Consider the following 19,940-nt stretch of genomic DNA (forward strand, 5'->3'; position numbering starts at 1 on the left):
AGGAGACCAAAATGGGGTTAGGGAAATGCCCTGCATCCCCTGGGCTGGGGGCACTGGGGTCCTACCAGGACAGGGGGTGGGCACCAACCTTGTGGTGTGGCCACTGGGGTGGGTGCCTGGGGCCCTCTGCACCCCCTGCCACCCACTTCCCTCCCCAGGGGCCTGGCCCAGCCTCCCTGACCTACTTCAGACCCGCTAGGGACAAGGGTGGATTGTCCAGCTCTGCTCAGGCAGAAAAGGGCTGGGAGGTGGGGGGGGGGGCACAGCCAGCCTGTTGGACCCCTGCATATGTGGCCCTGTTCCCTGGGAAACCCACAGGACCTGGATACTGGAGAAACTCTGGAGTCTCCCCAGACACTCAGCCTGCTCTGTGGTTCTCATCTGACCTTACACCTGGGTCAGAGAAACCCCAGAGAGGGGGCTACAGGGGACAGGCTGTGACCACCCCTTAGCAAACCTCTCCTGAGCTGGTCCAGGACCACCCCAGTTCCTGCAAAGGCTGCTCCAGGAGATCCTCACAGACACCCCATGAGCTGTCAGGGGTTACCTGAGCTGTCCCAGGGTGCCTTCTCCAAGACTCCTGGGCTGGTGCTGGACACCATAAACTGTCCCTGGCTGGGCTGGGGTACTTCCACACCTCCCAGGGCTGTCCTGAGTCACCCACAACTTCCTGAAAGGAGATTGTAGCTAGGTGAGAGTCGACCTCTTCCCCCTGGCAACCAGTGAATGTTTTGGTTGGACATCAGGAAGAATTTCTTCACGGAAAGGTTTGACAGGCATTGGAATGGGCTGCCCAGGGTATGGTGGAGTTACCGTCCCTGGAGGTGTTTAAGACTGGATGTAGCACTTAGTGCCATGGTCTAGTTGACATGGCGGTGTTGGGTCATAGACTGGGCTGCATGATCTCTTTTCCAATCGAATTGACTCTGTGAATCTCTAACTCCTGGGATGCTCCCCAGCCCAGTCCAGGTGGTGCCACTGCGCTGCCACTCGGAGCAATACGGCCGAACAGCTCCGCCGTGCCCTGTTCCGGCGCCGTTCTTGGGCTTATTACGGCAGGAGGCGGCGGGCGCGCCCATCGGCGCGGCGCGGGGGGGGGGGAGCAGCGCGGCGCGGCCGGTTCCATCGGCGCGGCGGGCGCGGGGGCGCCATGGGGCGGGGCTGAGGCCGGAGCGGGTGCGGCACCGGGACTGGCACCGGCACCGGGACGGACACGGAGCCCGGCGGGCCCGGCCGCCGCGCCATGCGAGCGGGCTGAGCGGCGGGCAGCGCCGGGGCACGGCACCGAGCGCCGGGGGCGCGCCTCCCGGAGGTACGGGGCGCGGCGGCGGGCGCAGGCCCGGGCTGTGCGGGGCAGGGCCGGGGCACCAGGGGGAGGCGGCGGGCAGGGCCCGGGGATGGGGGAAGGGGGAGGGCAGCCCTGGGGCAGCGGGACGGGGAGGGCGGCGGGCAGGGCCCAGAGCGATGGGGCGGATGCAGGGCCGCGGGGCCCGGTGCGGCGGGCGGAGGAACGAGCGCGGCCCGGTGCGGCGGGGGCTGCGGGGCCGGGCCCGGGGCGCGGAGGGGCGGATGGCCGGCGCGGGGGGGGGTGGCGGCTGCCGGGCCATGGGGGTTTGGGGAAGCAGCCGTAAAGCGCAGCCAGGCCCGGTGCAGCCGCAGGGCGGTGGGAGGAGCCCCTGCTGCTGGGGGAGCCCCGCGGGGACGAGGAAGGCAGCGGGGAGGGATCCGGAGCGCTGCTGCCCATCGGGGCTGTCTGAGTCTGCCCCGGCCGGAGCCCCTTCTTGGGGTCTCCCGCGACCCCGGCCGGGCTGGGGTCGGGCTTTTGCTGAGGCTGGTGCTGTGTTCTCGTCCCGCTTGGCACCTGGCGGTGTCCCGTCCACCGTTCCGCCGGACCCGGTAAACTGTGCCAGCTCGGGGCAAGCCCCGGTATGGGATAGGGGACGGGAGGGGAAGTGGTGAAACTCTTCGGAAAGTTGTCCCTGGGGAGGAGGTAGGAAACAAATGAGCCTGAAGTGACGGGGTGGGGGTAATGGCACCCGGGGTGGTGGCAGGGGCACAAGCCGTGCCACCGGCCCGGCAGGATCTGTGCCGGCAGCGTGGGCTGTGTGTGGGGCCCGTGGCAGCCCTGTCCCACGGAGGACGTGTGGGATCGCGTTGTGGGCAGCTGGGATGCGCTCCAGGATTTGCTCTTCCGGGCAGGAGTTGAGCTCTGAGGCTAGGCAAGCACTGTTCCTCCCTCTGGGGACAGCCCCTCTTCCCAGGAGTGCGGCTCTGTTTTGTGCTGGTACCTTGTCCACCAGCTCTGCACCGGCCCCACGCTCCAGCAGATCTTGGTGATCCTGGCACAGGCTGTGTGTGCCTGCAGCTCCAGAGATCATCCCTGCGCTTGCCTTCTTGCTGTCCTGTGCCAGTGCCTTTCTCTGTCCCTCTGTCACCTGCTCCCATGCCGGCTCTGACGCCGCAGGACCTCGAGGCCCCCCTCGAGGTGAGGTCTTGTGCCCCGGGGAGATGCGCAGGGCAGAGCCCGGCGGGGCAGGTGGGTCCCCGGGGCCAGGCAGGAGCCCCGGGAGGAGGAGCAGCTGTCGGAGGAGAGCCGGCTGCGTCTGATGTCACTGCGGTGCATGGTGGGTAATTATGCACGTTGCAATGAAAATAATAAGGCCGGCTCCATAGTGGTGTCTAAAAATACTGCTAATGCGGAGTGCCTGCTGGGCGCCTTTGTTTGTCACCTTTGGGTGTCTGCTCTGGGGCTGGCCGGGTGGTGTCACACCCCTTGAGCAGTGGGTTAGGTTTAGCAGGTGAACTGTGGCCCCTCCATTCGCCCCCACATTAGGACATGGTGCCAGTGGAGACAGGGCAGGTGTTGGCATGGGAGGTGAGGCAGGAGGCACCTATGTGTGTTTGGAAGGCTCTGGTGCCACCTCTCTCAGCCATGGAAGGAGTCTCAGTGGGATGGCAAAGCTTTGTTCCCTTAGCCTTGCTTGGAGCTGGGCACTCTCCAAGTGGTGGCTGTTTTGTGTTCCAGAAATCTGCCCTGATAGCCTCTGGCAAGTACCAGCTGGTTCGAGTACAGATCAGGATTTGGGCCCTGGTGGTGTGGTCTGTCCATCACTGGCACTGTGTGGCCAGGGCAGAGCTTAGTGGAGATGGGGACCAGCTCTGTGCCGGACCTTCCCTCTGTGGCTGCCTCCATGGTGTGTCATGGCACTGACAGGACTCGGACTGTGGCAACTTGCTGCTTTCTGGCTGAGCAAAGGTGGGAGGGAGGAAGGGATATGCACCTGGAACAGAGGGAAATTATGTGATAGGTGTTGGGGGGCATCTGGCTGCTGGCCCAGGCCAAAGGCTGCCCAGCACTCTGATGTCCACTCTGTGGGCTCTGCCTGGATGCTCTTGGTGCAGCTCTGGCTGCTGCTGTGGTCCCTCCATCTACTGCCAGGCTCTGGAAGCTCCCGCTGCAGCAGAAGGGAGAGGCTTGCAGGGGTGGCAAGGGCCATCTGGAACCTACTGGCCTGGCAGGGGGAAGGTGTTGTGTGGCAGGGCAGCAGCAGAGAGCTGGGAAGGGCAGGAAACACTGAGCCTGTGTGCCTGGGTCTCAGTGAGGAGTCTCTTCTGCTTTGTGTGCAGAGGTCAGAGAGGTGGTGGCTGCTCTTGGTTCCCAGCTGGTGCTTGTGGTGGGCTCTGACTCCAGCTGTCAGCTGTGGGAACTGAGCCTTGTCCCTCTTCACTGTGGAGCAAATAGGGGGATGTCACCCTGCTGGCATGCTGGGCTGCTTCGCCTTTAGGGTCATGGCTGCGTTCTTGGGGCCCTTCACTGGAGAGGGAGCATCGCTGCTGCCTCTGTTCTTGCCGCTTTTTGTTCTTGCCAGCTCCGACCTCTGAAGCCATGCATGGCAGTGGTGTTCCCCTGAGCAGTGAAACACACTGTCCCTACCTGCTGCGCTTTGTGGCTCCCTTTGGTGAGTGAGGAACAAAGAATGGGGTAGGAGACTTTGTGAATCCCATTGATCCACACCGTGGAAGCTGCGTGTTTGCATCTGCCTGTCCGGGACCAGGGCCCTGTGAGGGGAATTGATCAAGCTGTAAAACCCAGAGCCAGCTAATGAAATAGGGACTATAGATTTTTATTTTAAATGGAAGAGAGTTTAGGAGAGATTTAATTATCCTTGGTTTATGGACCTGTTACAGGAATGAAATAACAGCTGGCAGGTAAGGGCTGGGCTTCAGCTCACAGCACTTTTCTCCCAGGTTGTCTGCAGAACTGGTCAAGTCCTGCCACCCAGGATAGAGTGGGGAACAATGTAAAGTCACTTGGAGCGGAGCTACACAGGGTGATCCTGCTGGGTGTCCCTGCTTCCTGCTGGGAGTATGTGTACTGAAATAGCAGAGGGGCTGACCCTGGGTGATTGGGGCTGGTGTAAGAACAGCTCTCCTTGGTCCCTGGGGCTTGGTGTGGGCCAGTCCTTGAGCTAGTGAACATCAGAGAGTTCAGGAGCCCTGTACTCACTGGGCTGTCTCTCTCTAGGTGTCATTTTCCTGGGGCTGCGGGCACTGATCTCTCACTGTCGCCCATGTACCTGCGCAGTGTGTGGAGTTTGTAAAGGAGAGCTGCAGAGTGCTGGGATTTGCTGGGCTCAGCTGTGTGTTGGACACAAGCTGTAACGCTGTCACTACAGCCACTCCTCCTGTGTGCATCCACTCCACTGTCACGTGAGGCTGGCCGCAGGGCACAGCTCAGGAGGTGGTGGTGGCAGGCGGCACGGTGCTGGTTTTCGTCAGAAAAGCCTGGCTTCTGGATGCTTTTGGGGTTTTCACCTCTTTATTGAGGAGATGGGGCATAGCATTTTACCACCATCCTTTGGTTCCCTGCTTGGACCAGTCTGGAGAAATACAGTTTGCCACCTGCTGTGTGCGGGTCATTGGTTAGCCAAGGGGTTTGTGTAGGGTGCCAGTCTGATGTGTCCAGAGGCTGCTAAAACATCCAAGGAAGTTGCTGGTGCTGGGGAGCTCTCCCAGAGCCCTCCGACATTGATGCAGGAACTTGGGAGAGCCAAGCCCTGAGCCCTGCGGTCATGGAGCTGCATGAGGATGTTGCGTGGCTCCCTGAGACAGGTCAGTTCCAGAGGGGAGCAGCGTGGATCTGTGCTGTCAGCTCACAAGGGTGTTGGGAGAAGCCAGCCTGCTGACTCTCTGGGCAGCACAGCTGCAGCATGGTGCCTATCCTTTCCTCCACCCTTGCACCTGCAAGTCCCCAGCATTTCAGGGCAGGAGCTGTTTCCTGGAGGGCACAAGCATACCATAGGGCCCACGTCCAGTGTGGCATGTCTGGGTTTTCTGGAGTGGGGTGGTTTGGGAGGGCTCCATACTTCGCTGTGTGCATGGCAGAGGGTGAGGTTGAGCAGTGTCCCCAGCAAGCAGCACTCATTGCATGCCTTGGGAATATTATTTTCCAGTTGCAGGCTGGGCCCTGGAGACCTGCTCTCACTGGCTGCAGAGCTGTAGTTCTGGGTCTACTTTGGTTACCCTGGAAAGCAGGATGAAGGTTTTTAGCCCAACCATGCAGAGCAGAGAGCTGGCCTGCAGTACTGTGTGTTAGGAGCTGCTTTCTCTCGGGTGAGCCTGTGCCTTGGTGATCCAGGCCTCTGGCATCTCTTGCTGTTGCCCCGGGAAGGGAGGGCCCATGTTCTGGCCCTTCTTCCCCCAAGCCTGGCAATCCTGAGGCACGGTCCCCTCCAGCAGGTTGTCATTTCCCTGCTGTGCTGGTGGGGCTCCGTAGCTGCATTTGCATTTTGAGCCAAGTGTCTTAGTTGGTTTTATCCCCATGCCTGTGCTTTGGGAAAGTGGTGAACAATAAAAATCTGCTGTTGAGAGCTGTAGCAGAGGTCAGGCAGCTCCTATGCCCCAGGCTGCTCTCTTGTCACCGCACAGTTGCGCTTTGTGTGCAGGGGCTGTCAGCTTGAAAGTCATGTTTTTGCTCTTAAAACCAACCTCAGGCACTGGTGTGGGGTTCTCTGAGTGATGTACGAGGACATATTGCAGCAAACCTCCTTTGCACTTAGGGTAGTGGTCACTCCCTGTTTTGGTGCATCTTGTAAGCATCCTCTTGGCAAATTTTTAATCAAGGACAAAGGAGGGTAAATGGTTGCTGAAAATCATGAGTTTCTCTGAGCTTCTTTCTGAAAATGATCGTTGCAGGTTGTTGGTGTCCCTGCAGGCTTCTTAAAATGCAAAACAAACCACCCAGCCCAACTTCCTGACTGTCACTAGCGCTTTCAAGAGACGCTTCGTTTTGCTGAGTGGCAACGAAACTGCTCTTCGCCATCCACCAGCTCCTGGCTCTGCTTGTATCCCTTTGTAGGAGCTGCTCTGCCCAAGAGCAGTGGGGAAGGTGTCTGGAGCCTGGCCCCTCCTGCCCCAGGCCACACACTTGGCAGATGCCATTAACACTGTCCACAGCATGTAGAGAGCGGGCTGGTCTCAGAGAGATGCTTGTGGAGAGGTGATAGATGAGCTGGGGATTCCAGGGATGCTGTGTGGGAACGAGAAAGAGGGGTGATCCCTCCTTCCTGAGCTGGCTCTGTCCCAGGAGAGATCTGTTTTAGGATCTCTCTGTTTTAGGAAAGGGCTGTCTGAAATGAGAACTGAAAAGTGAAGGGCAGAGGAGTATGGAGTCCTGAAGAGCAGTGTCTCATAGTAGGAAGGAAAGGAAGGACCAGGTTGGGGATGGACATGGTGGCATTTACTCTCTTCCTTCCACCCATGTGCAGCTGAGCTGTGGAGGTGGCTGCTGCAAGATGCCTGGGCAGACAGAGGTGTGTGTATTTCAGCGTGCTTCTGTTCAGGGGAGGCCACCCAGGAGAGAGGAGGACACAACCCATTCCTTGATGCTGCTGAGCTACAGAGGTGGCCAAGCTGGACCCAGTTGTTGCACCTGCAGCCTTCTGGTCATGCTATTCAGGTCGTTCTGGTGTTTCTAGGGTAAATGAAGGATGGTGGAGATCTCTGGAGATTATTTACCCTGTCTTAAGGAAAAGAAGGCTTGTTGCAAGCTTAGTGTTTATTTGTGAGTGTTCACTCTGCTTTGAACTTGCTGGATGGTATCAGTTGGGGTAGGTGTCAGGTGTGGATGCTACTTCTGAGGTCTTGGATTGCTACAGGCTCTGACTCTTGGGGAGGAAGGCGCTGCTAGTTCTCCCTCTGCAGTGCAGCTCAGCCATGCTATTAGACATCAGAGAATCCACGTGGGAGAGATCGACAGGAAACTGGGCGTTATCAGTTCCGCTGCCTGTGCAGCTACTCCTCATGTCAGCATCCTCCACGTGTGTGTGGCTGGAGGCGTTTGATGGGAGTGCTGTCAGCCCGGGGGTGGGAGTGGGTGGTGTGTGATCACAGCAGAGGCGTCCCTGCCTCCACTGCCAGTGAACTCGGCTCCACTGGGTGTGTGTAACAGGGAGGGAGCTCCTTGCTCCTCCATCTCCACGGTGGAGAAGCGCTTCACCCTGTGATGTTGGGGTATCCCATGTCACCCCAAGGTGTAGGGACACTCCTGCTGCTCCTCCCTCCCTTCAGTCTGAGAGCTTCTGTGTTCTTGGTGCTGGTTTCTCCATGCTTTTTTTGTAGGCCCTGGGGAGAAAAGAGAAGGATCTGGGGCCTCTTTCTCTCCCTGGACTAGTGTGAGAGGTGCAGGAGAATGAGGAGGTGAAGCATTGGCATGCTGAGTATCGGGGAGAACACAGGCAAGCCTCCAGTGGGAGATGTGCTCTCACCACTGGATCACCCTGACTAATCCTGTGTCAGACCTGACCTATATATGGGGCAAGGGAGGTGGCATGTCTGTGGCAACAGATGGTCTCTTAAAGAGCCTGGGCTCAGGGAGACTTTGTCCTGCTGGCCCCTGGCTATTCTGAAGGAAAGGACGGGCCACCTGTCGGCTGTAGAGCAGCCAGGTTCAGCCTGAGCAGCGCCTGCAGGTAGAGAGCTTTCTAAGGCTTATGGGCTGTCCCACTCACCAGGGGTGTTACAGGTCTCTCTGGCTGGACTGGGATCCCTTGTTCTGCCCAGAAGTGCTGACCAGCCTTGCTGTAGCATCGTTTGGGCCCCTCACATGGCTTTTCAGGCAGAGCTCTGTACCTGGGGCAGTGTAATATTGGTGTTTGTGTGCATGGCTGTGTCCCTGAGACAGTGTGGGCAGAGCCGTTTCCACACGCTCTGATCCTGCGGCTGGATGTGTGGTGCCCCATCTTCACTGGGCACAGCCGTGTGCAGTGTGGCTGTGCCAGGGGAATGATCTAGCCTGGCTGAGCAGGGAGCGTGAGCAGCGTGTGAGCTGTGTTCCATTGATGGCTTCTCCTGATGCTGTCCCGAGAACATCGATAGCTGCTGCCCACGGGGGAGCTGGTGATGCTGGAGCGGGTCTGGAGAGAGTGGCTGCACAGATATTCACCATCTGTGGCCTCTGCCTGCTGCCGGTGCTCTGCCCAGGATCAGACCGTGTCCTGGCAGCCTTGTCAAGGTGCAGTGTGGCCTCTGCCCACAAACAATGGCAAAGTCAAAGGACAGAGTGCTGTTTTCCTTCTCTTCCCTGTAGTCCTCGGCTCCTGAAGCAAAGAGGCTGTAGTGGAATAGACCTGGAGGGTAGTTGTTCAGGTTTGGGCTGATTCAGTCCTTTGGCTCTTCCTGCTGGAGTTCTTGCCTGAGTGCGTGGCTCTGACACCATCATAGGTCTGTCCTGCTGTGCTGCCTTCCTGTCCCATGTGTCCCCCACCATGGGGACAGAAGCAGTTGGCTGTGGTGCTACTGACAGTCATGGCAGAGGGATCTTGCCCCAGAATGCTCTATGTCCTGGAGGATCCTTGAGCCTGGTGTAGTTTCTCCTGCATGCCTGGATTTGGGGTGAAGAGGTGAGAGCCTTGAGAGGGGCCTGAAGGGACCTGGGCACAGGGTTGGAATCAGGCAAAGCTGAATCCACTGCTCATCGCAACCATGAGCTACTGAATTGTTAAATCGTCGATCTGAGGTTTTCTTTGAAAGGGGTGATGCTACAAATTAATTAGCTCCCTTTTGGTTGTTAGCACTTTAAAGCCCAGCTGTCAGGGGAGGGCTGGTTTATAGGCATTACATCAGGGCTGCCGGCTGGCTCGCTCGCCTACCTGGGAATTTCTAAGTGTGCGTTGTAACCGGGTGAAATTTGGCTCGGGTGCAGCATCTGGTGCTCAGTGAAGCTGCTGCGATGCGCTGTCCTGAGCACGGGGATTTGACTGGTGCCTGAGCGGTGCTGCTGGGGCACCCGGGGAGCCGGTGTCTCGGCCTCTCGGTGTGCAGCTCCCGGGGAGCCGGTGGCTCTGCTTCACGGTGTCCAGCTCAGCGTTAGCCACCAGCCGGGTGAGCTGCAGGCGTGCAGGAGATAGTCCGAGTAGTTCCTGCTTCTTGCTTAATTAATGTGAGAGAATAGGAGACTTTTCTGAAGCAAAAGGGGCTTTTCTGGTGCATAAAAGCTACAGATGCCCTGGGAGAGCTGTTGGTGCGGGCGAAAGGCTGGTTGTGCTGAGCGGGAGGGGAGTAGCTCCTCCATGCCCCCGTCCCAGCGCGGAAGGTGACGGGGAGCCGAGCCCCTGCTTCCCCACCCCCAAGTTTTTCTGCCCACCGGCAAAGAAGAACGGCGGCTCCCGGGCACACGGGGCTGCCGTCCCCGCGGTCCACCGGGCCCGCGGAGCTGCCAGCCCGGTGAGAAGGGGCCTGGGAATGATACGAGGGCACAGCCGCAGGTACGGTTTCACCAGCCTTAAGACCTGTCCCAGCGGGGCAAGGTGGCCGGTAGCGGCAGCAGGCCGCTGGAGAAGGGCGGTGGGTGCCCGGTGCCGCCCGTTCTGGGCTCAGCTCGGTGGTCCCGGGCGGGGGTCGCTGCCCCGCGTGGCGGCCCCGCGCTCCAAGATGGCTGCGGACCGTGGCACGCCTGGTCACGTGGGGCGCGCGCGCGCCGCCCCCCCCCCCCGGTGCCCCCCTCCGCCCCCCTCCTTCCCCCCCCGCGCCAGCCGCGCGCGCCCCCGGTGCCCCCGAGCGCTGTGACTCGGTCCGGTGCGTCCCGCTGCTTCTTAAAGGGATACGCACACCCCGCGCACCCCGGCCCGCCGCGGCCGCCCCGCGCCGCGGAAAACAAAGAGGCACCGGAAACAACGGCGGCGGGGAGGGGGCCGGCCCGGCGGGAGGCGGGCGGGAGGGAGGGAGGGGAGGGCCGGCGGCGGGCCGGCGGGGGGGGCAGGCCCGGGCCCGGCGTCGGCGAACAAAGAGCGGCGGGAGGGAGGGGGCGGGGGCGCCGCAGCGGCACCGGAGCGGCGGCCCAGGCCATCGGTGCAGGTACGTGCGGGCCGGGGGGGGGGCGGGGGCGGGGCGGGAGCCGCCCCCCGGGCCCCCGCAGGCACCTGCCCCCGGCAGCGGCGGCGGGGGCCGGCGGCCGCCTTTGTTATTGCTTTTGTTTGGCGCCGAGCACATGGCCCCGGAGCGGCCGCTCTTAAAGCCACAGCTCCGCACCGGCAGGGCTCCGCGGCGGGGGGCGCGGGCTGGGGTGCGCTCCCGGCTGCCGGTGACCGCCGTGCCTCCCCGGGGTGCTGCACGGTGGGGCGCTCCGTCGGTGCGCTCCGGGATGTGCTGCTCGCCCCGCCGTGCGCCGCCGTCCCGGACACCCAGGGTCGGGCTCGGGTCGGGTCTGGGGGTGGGGTTGGGGGTCGGGGTCGGCCTTCCGGAGGGGCTGCTGGTGCGGCGGAGCCAGAGGTGACCCTGCTCCCGGGGGAGCTGGCGGCCCGCGCGTGGGAACGGCGGAGAAGGGGCTAAGGGAGAGCTCGGGATGCCGGGACGGAGCCGGCGGCGGGTGGCAGTGGGGTGGCAGGACCCCCGGGGCGGGCGGCCCCCCCGGCAGCCCCGGAGCCCAGCTCTGCCCGAGCAGATGGCACCGGGCGTGAGCGCTGGCACGCTGCTAACTTTGTTCTCGGCGGGGCTCGGGAGCCGCCTCCCCCGCCCCTCCAAGGGGCTGCGGGTCTGCGATCCCCTTCACTTCGCAGCTGCGGTGGCTTCCGCGGGGTCACGGTCACCCTGCTCGGCTTGGCCGCTGGTTTACAGCCACGGGTGCGGAGGGAGCCGGGTGTGCCCGCTTGGGACGGGAGGGTGGGTATCTTATGGGTACCGGTTGTGGCAGGACGAGGACCAGGCCAGCTCTGTCCCGCAAGTCGGGGATGCCTCAGTCCTGCCTCAGGATGCCGTGCTGGGGTTCAGGGAACGCAGGCAGCCCCCCATTCTGGAGGTCGCAGGAACAGGCAAGCCCCACTGTGGCTTCAGTGTTCCTCTGCGGATGTGTTGCCCATCCTCAAGCCCACTGCTGTGGTGCCTGGTCTGGAAGGTGCCTGCTGGATCACACAGGGCTTTGGCACCACGTGTGCTCTGAGAGCGAGGGTTTGGAACTGAAAGCAGTAACACCTTAGGCTTCTTCAGAGTGGGGCTAAACCTGGGTTGTTGCTGTATTGTGGCCCTCAGCCCACTCAGGGGCAAATTGGAGCCGGGCAGAGTTTCAAGGTGGGCAGAATGTGGAGGCACTGTGGAAGGAGCCTCCTGTTCAGGCACACCTCCTTTCCTGGTGACAATCACAGACAAGTTCTGGGGGTGCTCAGTCTGTGGCTTTTGCTTTTCTTCTTCTTTTTTTCTACTAAAACAAAGAGAAATTTGCTTTCGGCTTTGTTTTTGTTTAGGCTTCCACAGTAGTGTGGAGATGAAGGTGAGGTTAAGAAAAGACTTGTGTGTGGCACAGGACTTGCCCCACTGGTTGTTGATACTCATCACCTAAAAGTGACATTGCAGCTTCTCGCTGCTGGGCTGAGATCCCCCTGGTGAGCAGCATTCCCCAGGCTCCAGGTCCCCGGAGTGTCTTTCCTGTCCCTGGTGTGTCTTTGCCATGGGCACTGAAGAGGAGGTGGGGCTGAAGAAGCTGCTTTGAGGGGGCACCTCACCAGCCTCCACTGGATTTAGGAGTGTGTGGGCTGCGGTGCCAAGGCCACGGCTGCTGCCGTGTGCTGGCCTGGTACTGTGGAGGCTGAAGGAAGCTGGGCAATGGAAGGGTACCCAGGGAGGATCTCAAATACACATGGAGCCAAGGAAGACCTTTTTGGGATCTAGGAAAGCAGAGCCTGGGGAAGCTCAGCCCCAAATGCAGATGTGTCCCCTGTGCAATGCATCATTGGTGCTGAGAGGTCGATCTGTGTCCTGGGGGGGAGCTCTGGTGCAGGAACACCAGTCAGGCTGGGTGCAGGAGGGGAGATTGGGCAAGGCCAGGGCAGTGTTCCCACCGTCCCACTGCCTTGGGAAGCAGCTGGGTGAGCAGAGCTGCCTGCCTGGCTTCAGCACAACCCATGCTTGTCCCCTGCTCCATGGAGACTGTGGCTGCGCCCTGTTTGCAGCAGGGAGTTGAAGTGCACAGCCCTGAGCTGAAGGGCTGTGAGCCCTGCTGCCACCACCAGCCCCTGCACACGTGAATGGGGCAGCAGTGTCACACCAGAGTAGGATGTGCAGGAGTTCAGCAACAAAGAGCACCCCTCAGATCAGTATCAAGGACCTGCTGGAAAGTCCCTGTGCCATGCTGAGGCTCCCTGTTGGCTTTGAGCAGGCTGGGATGCTGCCACAGCCACAGGGCTCTTCATCGCTTTTTTCCTCTGTGTCAAAAATGAGTGCTTCTCTCTCTCTCTCTGTGTCTGTGTTGTGCATGGGGGGTGACTCTGGCCATGAAGGGGAGGAACAGTAACAAGAGGAAGGGGGACAGGCTCTTCCTAGCGCCTCTCAGTGCCATATCCCCAGGAGATGGGGTATGTGCAGCTCTGGATGGAGGAGCAGCAAGAGCTCCAGCTATCGGCATCACCATCCTTGTGAGGATGGAGCAGCAGCCTGAGCGGTGGTGGGACAGTGCCATGACCTGCTGTCCCTCTTGCAGAATTCAAGGTGCTGGTGTCTTGCCCTGCCTGGAGCCTGAGGTCCCGTGTGCCCATCCACCTCCCGACGTCACCAATGCGACCATGGGAACTGGCAGTGAATAGGCGGCCGCCCTCTGCCCCTTTTGCCCAGCGCCGTTTCTCGGGGGGACCCTGCAGCAGCCCCGACCACCTCCGGCGAAGGTACGGGGTGCAGGGTGGTGTGGAGCCCTGTTCCCTGTGACACATGGGGGACACTGGTCCTGCTGGGGCAAGGCACTGCCTCCCAGTGGGGTTTGGGGGGCATTGACAGGGAAGCACATCCACCTGGTCCAGCTGAGGGGTCCCTGGGGAGCAGGGGTCCTTTTTATGCTGCAGACACGGAGAGGGCACTTGCAGGGTGAGCAGAGAAACTGGTTCTGGAGCCGTCCAGCCTGACGTGGCCTGGCACAATGCCCTGAGCGTCTCACCCTGGGCACTAGGCTGGCACTGATCCTCCTGTAGCCATCCTGCTTGGGGCTGTGGTGCCCCTCTGGCCTGGGGGGTCACTCCTGCTCTGTTTCTCTCCTGCGGTGGCCCCACAGCCCCTCTGCCAGGCGTCAGTGGGGACGACGCGACCGACCTCTGGCAACCCTGCTGGGCCAGGATGAGCCCCAGGTGCACCCTGCCTTCCCCCAGCAGCCGCACATCCCTGTAGATGAGCCCCGTGCCTACGCTCTTCCCAGCACGCCGCCACGAATGCTTCACCCAGCCGCTCACCCACCCCACCAGAACCCATTCATGGTGGATCTGCATGACCAGGTAAGTGCTGCAGCCCCCAACCCTGCTCCCAAGTGTGATCCTGTGGTGTTCTTTGGGCTGGTGTCTGGAGTGGTGATGTGTCCTTGGGTCCCCTCTGGCCACTTGCTACTGGGATCACCCAGCCCTGAGCCTGCTGATGCTCTGGTTCTCTGAGATTTAAATCTTTGGGCCCCTCTGCCTACTGGGTATGTCTGGGGTGGTCCCTGCTCCCAAGGGACAGTCCTCTTGAAAGGCTGTTCATGTGACTACCGTCATCATAATCCATGGTAATGGGGTGATGTGTTGGAGGCTGTGTCAGCCTGTCTGTGGAGGAAAGAAGGGTCCAAAACTCCCTCAAATTGAGCCCTCACTCAGCCTGTTCCTCTGGCCACACCAGTGGGATGGGCATGCCAGGTATTTTGTCCTAGTGCTGAGTGCCCAGTGTCCTGCTATGACCCTGTCAGGACAGGGACAGCTCAGACAGGGCTGTCTGACTGTGCCCTCGGCACCTTGTCCTTAGGTGCACCAGGGACCTGTCCCTCTCTCCTACACGGTTACCACCGTAACGACGCAAGGCTTCCCCATCCACGCTGGCCAGCACATCCCTGGGTGCAGCACCCAGCAGCTCCCAGCATGCTCAGTGATGTTCAGTGGACAGCACTACCCGCTCTGCTGCCTCCCACCCCCGGTGAGTCACAGCAGGGGACGCCTGGGGACAGCTTGGGCTGTGAGGGCCCAGGAGTCGTGTGGGTACCCAAGCCCACTGTAGTGCAAGTTTCTGGGAGCACAGGGTTCTTTGGAGGCCCTGGGGAGGGGGCAGGGGTGTCTGACCCTTGTTTTTCTCTCTGTCTCTCCCCACAGCTGATTCAGGCATGTGCCATGCAACAACTTCCCGTCTCCTACCAGACATTCCCCCCCATCATCTCCAGCGACCATTACATCCTGCACCCACCCCCACCGCCAGTGCCCCCCCACCAGCCGCCCCACATGGCCCCCCTGGGGCAGTTCGTACCTCTCCAAGCCCAGCACCCACGTATGGTGAGTTGGGGTGGAGGGCCACGCTGGGGATGTGATGCACCCACCACCTTAGTGGTCTTGTCCTTCTACAACCCCTGTGGGTCTAAGCTGGGGCTGGTGGGCAGGGTGCCCAGGGTACCTCTGTCTTCACGGCATCAGGGAGGTGTAATTTGGGATGCTCCTCCCAGCCTAACTCTTTGCCCCACAGCCTCTGCAGAGGATAGACAATGACGTGGACCTGCGAGGGGAGCAGCACCCCATTGCAGGCTTCACATACCCTCCGTCTCACCACGCTCCCACGCTGTCGCCCTCCATGCCGCTGCATTACCTCCCCCACGACCCGCTGCACCAAGAACTGCCATTTGGCGTGGTGAGTCCCCATCCTGGGGAGGGGTTGGGGACATGGTGGGGCTGGCATGACTCTTGAGTACCCCTTCTCTCCCTGCAGCCATACCCCCACATGATGCCCCGGCGGCTGAACACCCAGCGGTACCGGCTGCAACAGGCGCTGCCCCCACCGCCACCCCCTCCGCCGCCTCCTCCGTACTATCCGAGCTTCCTGCCCTATTTCCTGTGAGTACTGGTGGGGATACTGTAGAATGTGTAGGGCAGGAGTGGCACTGTGGATGAGGGCCACAGAGGCACGGTGTTGGCACAGGGGGCTCTGCCCCCTGGGGGGTGCCAGGGTGGATGTTGGGGTTTTTGGCCCCATGCTGACTGCCCTGTCCTTCCCCCCCAGTTCTATGCTTCCGGTGTCACCAACAGCTGTGGGGCCCACGATCAGCTTAGACCTGGACGTGGATGATGTGGAGATGGAGAATTATGAGGTGTGTAGGCTTGGTTTCTCCACAGTGATAGGATGGGAGAGCTGGGGGGGCTTGCTGATTGTTCTACTGGGAGGGGAGAGCCTGGAGGGCTGCTGTGCCAGAACATGATGTGGGCTGAGCAGGCCTCTGCGTTTCCCTCCAGGCACTGCTGAACTTGGCCGAGCGGCTAGGAGAGGCCAAGCCACGGGGACTCACCAAAGCAGACATCGAGCACCTCCCGTCCTACCGCTTCAACCCCGAGAGCCACCAGTCCGAGCAGACCCTGTGAGTGAGCTCGGGGTGCACATAGAGGGCCTGATGGGGGTCAGGGGCTGTGGCTGGCAGTGGGACTGTACTGATGGCTTCTTCTCCCAGGTGTGTCGTGTGCTTCAGCGACTTTGAGGCCCGGCAGCTTCTCCGCGTCCTGCCCTGCAACCACGAGTTCCACGCTAAGTGTGTCGACAAATGGTTAAAGGTACTGCCTGTGCCCGCTGTGGAGAGCGGGGTAGCGTGCTGTGGGTATAGGGTGCTGCCTTTTGGATGCCCTGCATGCGCTGGGAGCTGGGGCCAAGCACTGTGTAGGGCTGGATAAGCCACTCCTGGGATGTGGTTCCAGCCTTGCCAGTGGTGCATGGTGGGGTCAAGCGAATGCCAGTGGTGCTGCTCACTTGCCTTGTCTCTCTTTGCCCGCAGGCAAACCGCACGTGCCCGATCTGCCGGGCGGACGCGTCAGAGGTGCAGCGGGAGGCGGACTGAGGCTGGCGGGCGCTGTGCCGCACAATTCGCTAGAGGACAAGGACGCCGGGCTCGGGCGGGGGCCGCTGCCCGCTGCTAGGGCCTGACCCTGCGCTTACCCCCCCTCCCCAAAGCCTCTCCTCGGATGTGGTGAGCATTGAGCAGTCCGGGCTCCCGGCCAGCCCTCCTCCTCCCTGCCGGGGCACGGACTCGGCCGGACGCCTGCCCGCTGCGCTCCCAGGGCCCCGAATCGTGTTGTGCTGGAGGCGGGAGGTGCATGGCCGTGCCCTCTGCGCTCCAAAGACGCTGTTGTTGCTCCATCACTTTCCAGGTCTTTGTACTCTGCTAGGGAATTAGTGGTTTTTCCCTTTGTCACTAATTTTTTTTTTACGACAGTTTTTTTCCCCCCCTTGTTTCCTTTTCATTTCCATCACGTTTTTGGTTCCTTGGCCGTTTGCCCTAGGGGCGCGCAGGCGGCTCCTCCCCTCAGCGTTGCTCTCGGGAGGACGCGGGGAGGAGAGAGGAGGGAGCGCTGCGGGTTTGATGCCGGCGGCATCCCGGCCCCGGGGACAGCCGGAGGAGGTGGCTGGCGGAGCGCGGCCAAGGTGGGACACCAGCAACCCCACGGCGGGGCTGGGGCAGGAAGGCAGGAACACAGGAATGCCTCTGTCCCCGCTCCTGTGCGCAGCCTGGCACAGCCTCTCTCCTGCCTCGGCTGCCCTGGGGAGCCCCAGAGGGCTATGGCTGCTTGGGGTCTTTTGCCAGTGGGAGGATGGTGCTGGCGCAGCCCTGGCCCCTCTCTGTGTTCATTCCCCTGTGCCTGGCCAGTGCAGCTCCCGGGGCCGGGCCATGTGGCATCCCGCAAGGCAGCCAAGCTTGAGGAGGGGACACCAACCCCGTCCCTAGGGCTTTGGGCGTGTGGTGTCCCCGGTGTGCTGCCCAGCCCCCGGCTCCTGCTCGTTTCTCTGTCCCGACGACGTAAATCAAGGTAGCCCCGTGGCCCGTCCTGCTGGCTGGACGGCGCGGTTTCCCCGGCTGGTGGGCAGCGAGGGGCCGGCGGGGCTGCGGCCCCCAGAGCGGGCGAGGTTTATTCATAACCTCGTGGAGTATTTTCAGTGCTACCCTGGCCTTGGCCCGGCTGGTGCAGGGGAAGCTGTGAGCGGTCCCCTTGCCACCGTATCCCCCCTGCCTTTTCAGGGGCCGGGGGAGAAGCCGCCACGCCGCCGCCCGGCTCCATCAATCCCGCGTGGCCGTTGTTTTGCATGATTAATTAGCGAGGAGGGTGACGGGAGGCGGTGGCAGGGGTGGTGGTGAGAGCACCGCCCTCCCCTCCTGGCGCGTCGCTGACGCCTGGGAGCTTCCGAGCGGACGCCAGCCCTATGTAAATGTTCACAAATATGCATGCATGTCTGACCAGCTTGGAACGTGGTCTTGGCTACGTCTAGCCGGCTGTGGGGTGAGGGGGGTGGGGAGAGGGGTTTTTGTGCTCAGCTGATACTGCCATGCACTGTACTGCACATGTCCGCAACGCCACAGCAGGACCGTGAGACTTTCAGGGCCGTCCCCGCGGGGTCCGCGCCCGCGGCGGCGGCGTGTGCAAGGGACCGGGGCGGGAGGGGGCGGCTCCCCGCGGGGCGGGGGGCAGGCGCGGGGCTGGCCCCCGGCGGTGGCTCGGCCGGGTGCGAGGTGAGGGGCCGCGCCTGGCACATGGGCGGGCACCATGGTGTTCCCCACGCTGAGGGCCGGAGGGCAGTGCCAACCACCGGTGGGCCGGCCCGGGACGCTGCCCTGTCGGGCGCGGGGGGCGGCGAGTGGCGGGGGGCTACGGGCCAGCTCCCCCTCGCCGCCCTTTCCCACCTCTCCGGCGGCCGCCCTCCATGCGGAGCGTCGAGGCCGAGGGCCCCGGCCCGGCGCCACCCGCTCCGCCGTGGCACGGGCGCCGGCACCGCTGGGCTCGGTGCCCCTTGGGCAGGACCCCGGCCCCCTCCCCGTCCCTCACTCAGTGACAGATAACCAAAGGAGTCCCCGGCTTCGCGCCCCCGGAGACGCCCCCCTCCTCCCCTCCCGCCCTCGCGGTGCCCAGGGAGCCAGGAAAGCCTTACGGTCCTTTGACGGCGACTCGAAAGCTCACAGCTCGTGTGCTGCAGAATTTATTCCAATGAGCAGCTAAAAGTATCATTTAAAAAAAAATAACAAAAAGAAAAAATGACAAAAAAAAATACTAAAAAACAATTATTTAGGGTGTTTGTGATTGCTGACTGCGCTGTAGATACCACTGTTTACCAATGAATTCCTGTGGTGGGATAGTGGACTGTTTACTGTTCTATTATACCAGTCCCCGGGCCCTCCGGTGGGACCCCCGCGTTCCCCGCGGCTCCCCGGAAGGTGCTAGGACGTGTGTTCTGTGTTAGAAAGTTTTTATATATATATATATATATATAAATATATATATATAATTTTTTTTGCTCTGTTACTTGCACATTTTACAGTTACCTCATTTTTCCCATGTATGTATTTGAAAAAAGGCTAATATATAGAAAAAAAAGGTTCTTAAAGCTCTAAAAGTGTTTGTTTTTTTCCATTCCATTGGAATCATATTGGTTTTGTAGCATTTAACATAACTAGTATGTTGTATTATATATATGTGTATTATACTGATTGAAATTTTTAACAGATTTGTACTTTTTTTAAAATGAAAGTTGCTAGTTCTGCTTGACCAAGTAGTGCAATCATTATTTTTTTTAATGTTGTGGCTGATTTTGAGAGGGATATTCACTAATAAATGTATGATGTATACCAACACGCTGCGCCCAGCTCTTGTCTCTGTGGGGGCTCGAGGGGAAGTGTGGGGGCCAGGGATGGGAAGGAGCTGCTGCAGCTGGAAGGGCCCTGGAGAGGGGCTTGGAGGAGAGCCTGAGGGTGGGAGCAGGGACTGGGTGGATGCTCTGCCCCAGCAGGATCTGGTGTTGAGCAGTACCACACACCCCCTCCTTCCCACCTAGAGACCCCTCACAGCTTGCACAGAGATGAGAAAGTCCTGGCTGCTATCCCAGGACAGCAGCGCTCCCTGGGTGGCTCCAGCCACAGCAGTGGGACACACCTTCCACCTCTCCTCCATCCCAACCCTCCAGCATTCCTATGCTGGGCCAGGGAAGAGGCTATCCCTGTGTTCCTGCCCATGGCAGGGGGCTGGAGTGAGATGTGCGTTGAGATTCCTTCTACCCCCAACCATTCTTGTCTCCAGAACGTGTCACTGGAGGAACAGGCTCTTAGCACTCTGCCTTTGGGCAACGCTGGCACAGCTCCACAGCCCTGACCAAGCCTCTGGCAGGGACCAGCCTCACACTCCTCACCTTTTCCACCTCCCTCACCTTTATCACCTCCCACCTGCTCCAAGAGGGTTGACACAGCCTCATCAGCTCCCTCCTTCCCTCCCAGCCTGAGCCCAGAGCCGATGGCACAGGAGGTAGCACAGCAGCACCCCCAGCACTGCCATCCCCTTTGCTGGGCACACTCTCAGCTCATGCAACAGCTCCACTGGCACAAAATCACCACTGTGAGACCAGAAGCTGAGTGCACCCACACTTCTGTGAGCCACAAGTGCACAGCAGCTGTGACCCCCTCCCTGGGGCAGGGGCAGAAAGCGTGAGCACAGACA

At 60.9% G+C, this 19,940-nt stretch overlaps 1 protein-coding gene across 4 annotated transcripts; it reads left to right on the plus strand.

Annotated features, from left to right (window-relative positions):
- The first annotated feature begins 1,190 nt into the window (after positions 1 to 1,190).
- On the plus strand, positions 1,191 to 16,904 carry RNF44 (ring finger protein 44). Of its 4 annotated transcripts, none has more exons than XM_005523644.3 (11): positions 1,191 to 1,312; positions 12,968 to 13,148; positions 13,529 to 13,745; positions 14,245 to 14,412; positions 14,586 to 14,762; positions 14,950 to 15,111; positions 15,190 to 15,314; positions 15,481 to 15,568; positions 15,711 to 15,832; positions 15,923 to 16,022; positions 16,241 to 16,904. In XM_005523644.3, the coding sequence occupies exons 2-11, from the start codon at positions 13,042 to 13,044 to the stop codon at positions 16,301 to 16,303; spliced, it is 1,329 nt and encodes a 442-aa protein (XP_005523701.2). In that variant the 5' UTR covers positions 1,191 to 1,312; positions 12,968 to 13,041; the 3' UTR covers positions 16,304 to 16,904. The 4 variants fall into 4 exon arrangements, with proteins under 4 accessions (XP_005523701.2, XP_014108485.2, XP_087919901.1 ...); XM_014253010.2 differs by lacking the exon at positions 1,191 to 1,312 and adding an exon at positions 1,681 to 1,896; XM_088063775.1 differs by lacking the exon at positions 1,191 to 1,312 and adding an exon at positions 9,145 to 9,165.
- The last annotated feature ends 3,036 nt before the right edge of the window (positions 16,905 to 19,940 follow it).

The sequence above is a fragment of the Pseudopodoces humilis genome, chromosome 17 (genome assembly GCF_049639895.1).
Source record: "Pseudopodoces humilis isolate 2021_Gansu_Grassland_sample_001 chromosome 17, ASM4963989v1, whole genome shotgun sequence".
Taxonomy (NCBI): Eukaryota; Metazoa; Chordata; class Aves; order Passeriformes; family Paridae; genus Pseudopodoces; species Pseudopodoces humilis.

Bases quoted from the DNA above. Each gene is read 5' to 3' on its own strand.
- RNF44 (XM_005523644.3), top strand. From the start codon at position 13,042: ATGCGACCATGGGAACTGGCAGTGAATAGGCGGCCGCCCTCTGCCCCT. The intron at 14,763-14,949 runs GTGAGTTGGGGT...TTTGCCCCACAG, and splicing joins AAGCCCAGCACCCACGTATG to CCTCTGCAGAGGATAGACAA. The intron at 15,112-15,189 runs GTGAGTCCCCAT...CTCTCCCTGCAG, and splicing joins AAGAACTGCCATTTGGCGTG to CCATACCCCCACATGATGCC.